At 40.6% G+C, this 12,024-nt stretch overlaps 1 protein-coding gene across 2 annotated transcripts in view; it reads right to left on the bottom strand.

Annotated features, from left to right (window-relative positions):
- Positions 1-12,024, bottom strand: part of LOC139760324 (uncharacterized) — a 525,168-nt gene that overhangs the window by 105,181 nt on the left and 407,963 nt on the right. For both annotated transcript variants that reach the window (XM_071683337.1, XM_071683346.1), the window contains one exon: positions 9,016-9,185. In XM_071683337.1, the coding sequence (XP_071539438.1) occupies positions 9,016-9,185 (170 nt within the window). The remainder of the gene's footprint in view (positions 1-9,015; positions 9,186-12,024) is intronic.

The raw sequence follows: 12,024 nt of genomic DNA, 5'->3' as shown, positions 1-12,024 counted from the left end.
CACAAATAAGTGTAATGTTTTACATATCGGGAGTAAAAATGTAAAAAGCATTCTACTACCTGAATTCTGGTTAGCCATGAAAGGTCATTGAGGAATTGCACTTAGGTATAATTATCTCTGGTGACCCAAACCTAAGCAAGTATGAACAGAAACAATAAAAAATGAGTGAATAAAATTCTTGGACTTTCGAATTAAATTCTCGGGATATTATCCTCACTCTTTACAGTTCACTGGTGCGTCCCTTAGTGTTGAATGTCGTGTTTGAGTTTGGTCATCCTATTTGAGGGAAGACATAGTTAGAAAAGAGAAAGTACAAAGACAGAGGCGGACTGCCGAGTTGATTCCCGGCCTTAGAAGCAAATCTTATAAGAACCGATTTAATGAATCATATCTATACTGCTTAGAAGAGAGAAGGTTGAGAGGTAATAGACTAAAGGTATTCAAAAATATCAAAGTGCTCAAGTATTCTCGATCTAACGGGTTAAGGAGAGATTCGTCTGATCTCACCCATAGCAGTGGGTATAAGCTCATGGGCAAATTTTGTACTTCGAATGAGTTGAAGTACTTTTTTTTCTCAAAAGGATTGTTAACATAAGGAATGATGTATCAATCAGAGCAGTTGAAAACATTATCATAAATACGTTTAAACATAGAACGTGATGAATACTTCGCTCCAAATCTACGACTGACATTATCTGCATCTATCTAGTTATATGATAAGCTTACAAGTTTTACAGTTTATAGTATCTTTACGCCTACCACAATACTGCATAAGTTTCTGTTCTCTTCCACTATCAAACAGCCTCGTTATGACCCCCAATGGCTTATTACTGTTTCAGTTCAGTTGTACTCATTTAATCTCATTACCTTGTGAGCGCGAACCAGACACACTAACCTACAAAGACCGATAAAAAGATCAAATATGTGCGACATCTCGATGCCACTGTTTCATTTACACCTTCAACAAGAAGGTGGATGGAAGGTATGGTTGCTACAGATATTACCCTCACCCTCTCACCACGTCTACGAATAGGACCATCACTACAGAACCACAGTTGGGACGTCATCATCAGAGGAAAGAAGAGTAACCAAAGACACATAGTTTGAAGTCTTGTATGGATCTTCTTTATGACTAGCTACTCTAGGGAGACTTCTTAGAATGGAATAAGAATTACGGGCAGCAAAAGGGGGGTTTACCCTATTGTCTGGATCTGGAGAAGAACCATTGAGATCCACACTCGGTACACGAATAGGAGGAGGAGGAGGAGGAGGTGTTCACTAGATGACACTCTCTACGTAAAAAGATAAACCAGTCTCCCTCAGGAGCGTAATATCCGTCATAGGAAGGAAATGAATAAAATCATCTCAAAATTCCTGAATGTATTGAAAACGAAGTAGTTGTGGCTCTCATCCCATTGGCAATCGAGATCATTTTACCCAATGACTTTATGTCTCAGTTACGGCACGTTACGTTACGTTGAGGTGACGGCACGTTTTTGCGACATTACGGAAGGACACTTCGATGGCGCTCTTCGGAATTTTTATTTTCTTTTTTATTACTGAACTGTGACGCGTAAAAACGTGGGGGAACAATCTTCAGTGCCGGCAGTAAAACCCTCTTGCTCATCAGCGGGTTTCGTGACTGGAGAGAGAGAGAGAGAGAGAGAGAGAGAGAGAGAGAGAGAGAGAGAGAGAGAGAGAGAGAGAGAGAGAGAGAGAGAGATAAGAGAGAGAAGAATGTTAAGGATATCGTACTGGAATCTATATACTAAGTCATCAGACGAATATAACTGACGAAAAAACAACGGAACGTCTCCAACGTACATGATACAGTGTGGGATCCTACATAAGAGCGTCATCATAGAGGCTCTAAGTACAGGTGATGGTGAGCATGATGATCGAAACCCACAGACTCCCATAGCACAGATCAACACCATACCCTCTTATAAAGATTAAGGAAAGACGGGAGAAAACTTCGAAGTTTTGGCATTACTCAGAAAAAAAATCCCATAGATCAATAATAGTTGGATTATTCTCTCTGGTAGAGAAGGACCGACGAAGCTAGATGAATAAAGAACCATGAGAGAAAGGGAATGATTTTAATGAATCAGATGTGAGATAGTGGGAGAAGAAAATATCGGAGGAGTGGAAGAAAACTGAAAAGTTGTGGAAAACGGGAAATAGAGTATTTAGATAAAAATAACCATTCGGTGAGGATTGTTATCAGTGATACAGATTTACAGAGCAAGAAAGAAAAAAGGGAACTGTTAATCAGAAGAAAAATGAGAACTTACAACTTAGTTACTAAAAGAAAACAGTTGATGAGAGACATGACGTGTGTTGAACGCAATATTACACGAGTATCTTGTCACACCAATTTTCCATTCGAAGTAAGATTCTGTGAAAGTCTACGGACATGTCAACCCGCGTTTCACTTACTTATGTACGCATGATACGCTAAAATCATCTTTGCAATTTAATCCGCGGGAAATGGCGAATATATATATATTTGGTGCTTTACAAATGACAGCTAGAGACTGAGTGTGAACGAATGTGGCCTTTGTTGTCTTTTCCTGGCGCTACCTCGCGCGCATGCGGTGGGAGGGGGTTGTCATTTCATGTGTAGCGGGTGGCGGCAGGAACGAATGAAGGCAGCATGTATGAATATGTACATGTGTATATATGTATATGTGAGTATGTATATGTATGCATACGTTGAAATGTATAGGTATGTATATGTGCCTGCGTGGGCGTTTATGTACATACATGTGTATGTACCTCGTTAACGCGAGAGACAGCGTCAAAGGATAATGATAATATATATGTATATACGTATATATAATGTTTTTACGAGGTGATATGAGGAAAAAAGACCAACAGCGAACTTACAAGAGGACGCCAAATATACACAAGACATCATGCCCAGTTACACACCACGAAGACTAACACTGACTTGTCGACTTTTTATCAACAGTTTAGCTCATCGCCAGTGGTACTTATAAACAATAGCCTTTCAGTATTACTTAAATGTATAAGTATAGAGAGCAAGAAATAGAGAGTAAAAATAAGGCTTTAAGGTCATTTGAACTCGTGGTTCCATGAGGAGAAGTTTGGGGTCTGTGTGTGTGGGGGGGTGTGTATAGAGGTAACTGCTAGTGACATACAACTGTAGGGGTGTGGAAAGTAGACTCTGGAGGGGTAAGAGAAAGAATAGGGGTGAGGCAGCACGTACCAAGGGTGAGGAGGAGAGTGGGTGGTGTCACACCCAGGGGGGAGGCACGCCGGAAGCAAAGACGTGACGAGAAGGATAAGCAAGAGGTAAACACACACACACCAGGTGAACTTCGCATCATGGTCAGGTCGACGGTAAAGGCCAATTCTATTACCACAGCGCCAAGTTACCCCCATCGCAGGCCTCCGTGCATCACGCTGACCGGGGTATAAACCAGATCACTCTGTTCCCTCCAGACAAAGCAACCCGTCAGTGTAACTACGTTTGAGGCGCCTCCTGACTGGTTCACCTTATGTACACACGTACGTGGCCCCCTCTTGCTTTACCAGTATACCCCCTTGTGTAGAAAACGAGAATTTTTGTGTAGAAAACGAGAATTTTACATAGGATCCTTTTTTTTTTTTGTTTTCTTTCCTCGAGGATTTGTGATGTGTATTCATCTGTTGTACGATTCATGAGACGATTCTATTTAGAACAAATTTCAACCTATGTAACATTCTGTCTCTCAAGTTTATCATTAAACAAATCCTATTTGATTTTAAAGTTGCTTTCGATAGCAAAGAGTCTCAGTCATTGGTCAAGAGAGGTACGTACCACAAACCTATTGTAGAAATAGATGACCACATCATCTACTTTCTAGCTGACAAGGAACTTATTGATGCTTTATAACACAATGTTTTCAAATGAATCATTATCATTCATGGGTCACTCGTATAATGCTTTCGTTTGGGGTAACATTATCAATACATTGCTTTATCCATGAGCTTCATACACCCCCCTTTGCCATCCTCCTTGCTATTCGACGTTCCTCATGGTCGATCAAGTGATACGAGTTTTTCCAATAGGCTGTTTACGAACACCTGGTCACGTTCTCTCAACTCTCATAGCCATGTCTATTAACGCAGTCATATATGTGGATGGTAAGCAAACAGTCATGTCCATTTACGCAGTCATATATGTGCATAGTAAACACACATAGCCATGTCTATTAACGCAGTCATATATGTGGATGGTAAACACAAACAGTCATGTCCATTTACGCAGTCATATATGTGGATAGTAAACACACATAGCCCGTCTATGAACGCAGTCATATATGTGGATAGTAAACACACATAGCCCGTCTATGAACGCAGTCATATATGTGGATAGTAAGCACACACAGCCATGTCCATTTACGCAGTCATATATGTGGATAGTAAGCACACATAGCACGTCTATGAACGTAGTCATATATGTGGATGGTAAGCACACACAGCCATGTCTATTAACGCAGTCACATATGTCAACAGTAAGCACACATAGTCATGTCCATTGACGCAGTCACATATGTGGATAGTAAGCACACATAGCCATGTCTATTAACGCAGTCATATATGTGGATAGTAAGCACACATAGCCATGTCTATTAACGCAGTCATATATGTGGATAGTAAGCACACATAGGCATGTCTATTAACGCAGTCATATATGTGGATGGCAAGATCTCCAAATCTACCCGGCAGAAGACAGCGAACACATGTCCCGTGTTTTAATGGTAGAGGACCACCAGAACCCTCACGCCACGGCGGCCCCCCCAGGATACCTTACCCCCAGCTAGCCAGGGGCTGGGGGCCTTTCGTCTAGCCTAGAAAAAAAACAAGAATCCCTAAAGGCTGTTGGGTACCAACAAAAAACCTTTCGAGGGCACAATCCATCGTGTTGGTGTCAGCTGTGGAAGAATCAATGGGAATGGGAATGGGAATCGTAAGGGACGCTGGAATAGCTAGAGTGAGAGATTCCTCACCACTTAAGTTATCTATCTATCTATCTATATATATATATCTATCTATATATATATATATATATATATATATATATATATATATATATATATATATATATATATATATATATATATATAATTTTTCTTTATAGTAACTCTTTATAACGTGTTTCTAACTTTGATTTTATGACACACTGCTCTTCATGGGATTAGGTTTCTGGGAAAACATGAGAGTTTTACTTCCATTGGTGCAACAGTCAGGTTATTGCTAAATGGTTGTCTTTTTACCCTTTGTGCGTCACAGACCGGTAGCAAGAGAGATTCAATATATATATATATATATATATATATATATATATATATATATATATATATATATATATATATATATATACACACATGTATATATAGATAGATACATTGATAGATATACATACATCTATTGAAGCGAGTAACACAAACTGGCCATCCTTCACCTATTGCATGGAAGACATGCTGCCTCTGACTTCACCAACATCTCAAACCGAGCCACCAAAATGCGCACATACCACTAGGACACACATGCATACAAAGCCCAAACTTCTCACCACAAGAAGCCAGCTCAGACACACTCGAGAATTATCAACAGAAATTAGATAACAAAGCCAAACTCTAAATAACACCATCGCTCACCTAATTACTGAAAGACAAATTGAAAACTAGTACTCCTTCCCGAAGAGAAAGAGGAGCGCAAGACCCACCCACAGCAACCGACTCTGGCGCACGTCAAAGAAGATATACACTTACTCTACCTGTCCAGCTCCGAGGAATGAAGGACTTCTGACTTCGATCCACAGACAACCCTTCTCCCGAAGACCACAGAATCATACTCATAAGACATTACTCAAAAGTCATCCACACACCAACCTCACATCTACATTGGAAAATCATAGAACAGCTACATAAGATCTATGCCGGAACAAACTTCCCACGCATCCTTTACTCCCACTGATATAAGAACAGTGCAATTGAAATAGTAAAAGAACTTTTCCGCTACAGAACCTGACAACATATTACACTTTCAGACGAAAAAGACCTTGGGCCATTTGCAATTCAAGCACTTACAGATATCATCCATCACTCCTGGCTCCATAACACAATATTATTCCTATGAACCTCTAAACTATCCAACTCACCCTTTCTCCTAATGCTCTTTATCACTTATAACCTCAGTATCCATACTTTGTGGAAAACTGACCCATAACAAAATGAAAAGCCATTCTGAATCTCATCCACACAGCACAGACTTAGACCTAGCCATTTAGCCACTACACACTGACTTCACAACATATCTTAGATGGTTCTAACCAACCACAGACCCCTTCCCGCACAGTACTAGTGGCAATAGATATCAACAAAACATTTGACACTGTCCCCCCGACGCACCCTCACACAAGTGATACTTGACACCACCCTCCACAACAACGAAGAATAGTAGCTGGTCATACTTATAACCCGCTCCCATGGGATAGTAGCTGGCCATACTTATAAACCCACCCATGGCATAATAGCTGGCCATACTTATAACCCATCCCCATGGCATAGTACTAGCTGGCCATACTTATAACCCACCCCCATAGCATAGTAGCTGGCCATAATTATAACCCGCTCCCATGGCAGAGACACTCACAATGGTCACATCTCTAAAACACTTATACTTTCTGATGGAGTTGCCCAAGGAAGAGGTTTTGTCTCCAATCCTCTTCAGTCTCTTCCTACCCGACCTTTCATTACCTCTAGCAAGCCAAAACTCGAATGTCCCTTCGTAAGCAGACCTCAGAATTGCATCGCAACACCGTAATACCACATTAACAACCACACACAAGATACGGGAGAAAGAATACTCCCCACGTATTCCATGCGTGTCGTAGGAGGCGACTAAAAGGGAAGGGAGCGGGGGGGACCGGAAATCCTCCCTTCTCGATTATCTAATTTTCCAAAAGAAGGAACAGAGAAGGGGGCCAAGTGAGGACACTCACTTCTAAGGCTCAGTCCTCTCTTCTTAACGTTACTTCGAACGCGGGAAATGGCGAATATGTATGAAAAAAAAGAAAAAAGATCTATATATATATATATATATATATATATATATATATATATATATATATATATAGATAGATAGATAGGATAGACAGTGTTCCCCAACGCTATTTGAATGTGATAACACCGCACTGAACACATTACCTTCGACGAGGTTGTATTCACGTTAGCGTAAAGGAGCACAGCATCATGAAGGACTTTCCCGCTTGCAAAGGAACCCATTTGACCGCACTCCAACGTCGAGTTCGATCCTGAGGTTGCATAACTAACTATATATACAGAGGCCCCATTGTCCTCATTCCCCTTTGTCCTTAACTTCCCCTTCGTCCTCATCCGCCTTCCCTCCTTCTTTCCTTCCTTCCTTCCTTTCTCTCTAGACGTAATCTCTCTATTCAACCCCCTGAACAGCCAATGTTTGTGTCGTGAAATAATCTTCCTCAAGAATTCTATTTGCGTTTGCTCAATGCCTTTAGGCACGAGGAGAAATATATATACACACACACACACATATCCTGGTATATTCCTGTAAGCAGCGATGCTAGAAATTCATAAGGACTCGTTGTTGGGAAGGCAGCAGTTCTGACAAAGTGTTGTTCGCCTCTTGTGACAACAAATATTAGCAAGAGTTGGAAATTTTTTTCGTGTGAGACGTTGAGGTTATCGGGAACTGACGTACAGTTGTTCGCTGATGTATTTCGCCCTGTTTTCGTGCGTTGGTTCATCTACCTTGCCCTTACGTTTTGAATGCTTACAGTCGTGGTGATTTGCCAATTATCTATCAAAACCGATGAGGAAAAATAACAAATCAAGAAAATGTGTTTTACATATGTATATAAAATCAAGATGTAGTTTAGATATGCATATAAAAACTACCCAAAACTTCCTTTTTGACGTCATTTCACAAGACGATATCTTTGCGATTTCTTTAAAATCAAGAAGTAGATTACATATGCATATAAAATCAAGAAGTAGTAGTTTACATATGCATATAAAATCAAGTAGTAGTTGACATATGCATATAAAAACTACACAAAACTTCCTTTTTGATGTCATTCCATAAGACGATATCTTTGCGCATTTCTTTACCTCGTTGCACAATACAGACTCTTCCCATTCTAATACAGATGTTGCCACGAAAGGGGAAAGATTTACTCTTAACTTCACGTAATGGTTTCCAAAAGAATCACAGTGTACAGGAAGAGGAACCAAACGGATTTGAAATTAGATAAAAAAAAAAAATGCAAATATCTTCTTAATATAATCAGATTTATCAATATGATAAAAGCACTTTAACATCACGATTTCTTTAGATAGTATCAATTTTAAGCTAGAAAATGACTAGATCATATGTAACAGAAAACGGGTGACCTCAGGGACGACTCAAAAAATATCAGTTACTCTTAATTAAGTTAAAAGTTTTAAACTTCGAAATGTCAGAGGGCATTTGATTCTAAATACTTTTACGTGGACTTATTTCACACGTGCGTAGGTTGACCTATTTCGATGAAATCACTTTACGACGCAACATGGATGATCCATTTTCCAAAACTCCTTCGTAGACTCAATCTATCGCATTGCCTCACCTCCCTCCCAGCCTAGCCAGGACGAACCCACCCACCCATCCACTTTAAGTATCGTATCACTCCACAACATCTGCCCTACAATCCCCTACTTCCAGAACCCACTACACTATCACTCCACAACATCTCCCCTTCCATTCACCCACATCCGAAACCCACCCACTTCACTGTCCAATTCCGAAAGATGATCTTTCACGTTCAAACACTTACCTGATATATCAAAAGCTCGCTTGATCTACCATCGTAGTAGAGACCTGTTGAAAACATTCTACTACTGGTCCCCTCAACTCCCCAACCACCACCACCACCCTCCCCAAACACCTTACTGCTCCCATAACCCTCTCTATCCCTAGACTTACCTCGTTAAGGGCGTGTATGTCCTCGATGGTGATGACCCGGTCCTTGTTGTGGTCGAAGACGTCGGTGAAGTAATAGGTGAACTTCTCCACCTGGAAATCCGACAGGTAGATCTTGCCCTCCGGAGGTTGTAGGTCGTCGTCATCCTCAAATGGCCGTCTCACCCACGTCGCTGGGGTGAGGGTGAGAAAGAGAGAGAACGAGCGATGATGAGACGTGACAGTCGTTTGGGAAGAAGGAAGGAAGAAGAGAGAAAGAGTAGACATAAAACAAGACAATAGCAGCAGGAATAGGAAGTAAAGTGATGAAGGGACGAATATATATAGTGATGAAGGGACGAATATGTTGTGATGAAGGGACGAATATATATATATATAGTGATGAAGGGACAGGTATATCTTGTGATGAAGGGACGAACATGTTGTGATGAAGGGGCGAGAGACGTCTGGAAAAGTTGATATAGGTGCCTCATCAGATGACTGGAAGATAAATGAGAATAACAAGAAAGTCATCTCAGATACTGATAAGACACGAGAGATAAGGCTACGGTCACGTAGACCATACTGATAAGAAATGATGATGATAATGAAGAACTTAGAGCAACACAAGAATTATGAATGACATGTGAATAAAAGACAAAAGGAAATATAGGAAATGTGAGACAAGGCAAGATATTTTGTTAAGCAAAATTTCACACATGGAATCCACCTCCCTCTTGGCAGACTCTATGGTTGTGAACACCATGACTCCATCAGCTTTATGTAAGAGTTCACACACCTTGATCAAAACTACGTCGAAAACAATGCTATTTCTTACCAATATACGTATCAAGAACATACACAGGAGAGACTTTTTCATGGAAAACAGACACAGAATTTCTACTTTTATAAATCCATTAAAACACATCTAACACTAACTAATAGGTAGCAATTTAGTTACATCAATATGACAGTTGATTGACGTCTGTAGAGAGCCTTTAGGGTAAAACAGTGAACAGAACATAACACAAAACTGGTACAGTATCTGGTTTAGACCAGCACTGTGGTGCTCTAGCGGTGGTGAGGAGGAAGGAGATGGTGCTGAAGAAGACCAGCTGGAACACTGTTACCAATACAAGGCTCTGAGAGGCATCCAGCTGTGTCTGTGATTAGAAAAATTAAGAGAACTGACAGCTAGATTTAGACATAGAGGCTGGCTTAACAGCTGCTATGGACACTTCGGTCATCCCTTACAGCTGAAATATATATATATATATATATATATATATATATATATATATATATATATATATATATGTATATATATGCTGATATCCACCAGGTTAAATGAGACGCAGTGTCACGAGTGCACTTTATTTACTGCATCATCAAGGGAGAGGAAATTGATATATGTTTCTACGTCCCTTGTGAAAATGTAATACACGTAAGTACATTCGGAACTAGTGTTTTAATTTTCCTCGTGGTTATCAGGAAATAGGAGATCACGCATATTATTGTTCCTTTGCGCTACCTCGCTGACGCGGGAAACAGCGACAAAGTATGATATAATAATAATGATAATATATATATATATATGTGTGAGTGTGTGCGCATGTGTGTGTGTGTGGTGTGTGTGTAGATAAATGGCTGTATGAGAGGGGGAGAGAGAGAGAGAGAGAGAGAGAGAGAGAGAGAGAGAGAGAGAGAGAGAGAGAGAGAGAGAGAGCACTATGGTCTCCAGTAAATCATGATCGACGGACCAACATCTCTACCATGAAAAGATCCACGCAAGTTAGCTCACACACACACACACACACACACACACACCATGAGGGAGATGAACAGCGCCTCTCATCAAGGACTGATGAATAGAGGAACTACACCAGCGGGATGAATGTGCTCCACTACCTTAAACTTCTCATCCCTAAAGACCCTAGGGTGGGTGAGGAGGGGTTCCGCCAAGAACCTACACCATTCTGTGCGAATATCTTGGAACGAGTCTGCAAGTTTCCCTAGGCTTTAGTACTAATCTCTCTTAATCGCCAGACGAATTGTAACGCAGTCTGGCAGATGAGATAGGCTTTGCGGAGGAGGAGGAGCAGGAGGTTGGTGGGGAGGGATTAGAATAAGAGAAAAAATAAGTGGAAAAACGTAGATGTGAAGGAAGACTAAGAAGGATGGAGAGGTAGGGGATATTCATGGCAAAAAGGTTAAAAGTACGTAAGGGTTAATGAAGGAGGATAGAACTCCATTGTAGTAATGGAGCAGAATAGAACTCCACTGTAGCATTAGAGTAGGATAGAACTCCATTGTGGTGCTGGAGCAGTACAGAACTCCATTCCAGTAATGGAGTAATACAGAACTCCATTGCAGTAATGGAGTAATACAGAACTCCATTGCAGTAATGGAGCAGTATAGAGCTCCATTGGAGTTATGAAGCTGATTACAACTATCAGATTACTGAAGCAGAATAGAACTCAACAATAGTAATATAGCGGGATGAATCATCCTCTGGAGTAGCGTAGTTTGATCTCAATTTGCGGAAAGTGGAGGGAGTCGGTCATAAAGTATGGGGATTCAAACACCAAAAAAGAGAATTATCACCAGAGTTAACACATCTTATCATCAGACAAAGATATTCAATGGAGATTCGAATCCCGAGTCGAGATAGTCAAATATCAATACTCTGAGATTTTCTCTGTGGTTCAGGAAGTATCGAACTCTAACCGAAGCCATCCGAAGACTTAACAAGTTCGAACCTCGAGAATGCGTAAGCCACTGCACAAGGAATTCGAATGCCCAACTCATAGTTTCAATATTTGCCACGAGGAGTAAGATTCAACAGCCCGTTGAATGAGCCCCAGGGATTCACTAACCCAGAGAGAGAGAGAGAGAGAGAGAGAGAGAGAGAGAGTCGAATGAATGTGACGTAAACGAACGATATGAAATATGTTCTGAACGGGTAGGAGGAGATAAATAGAGTTATCTTCCACCTAATACTGAGGCCACGGTATATATATATATATATATATA

Source organism: Panulirus ornatus, chromosome 3, assembly GCF_036320965.1.
Source record: "Panulirus ornatus isolate Po-2019 chromosome 3, ASM3632096v1, whole genome shotgun sequence".
Lineage (NCBI taxonomy): Eukaryota > Metazoa > Arthropoda > Malacostraca > Decapoda > Palinuridae > Panulirus > Panulirus ornatus.
This window is presented reverse-complemented; position numbering and strand designations above follow the sequence as displayed.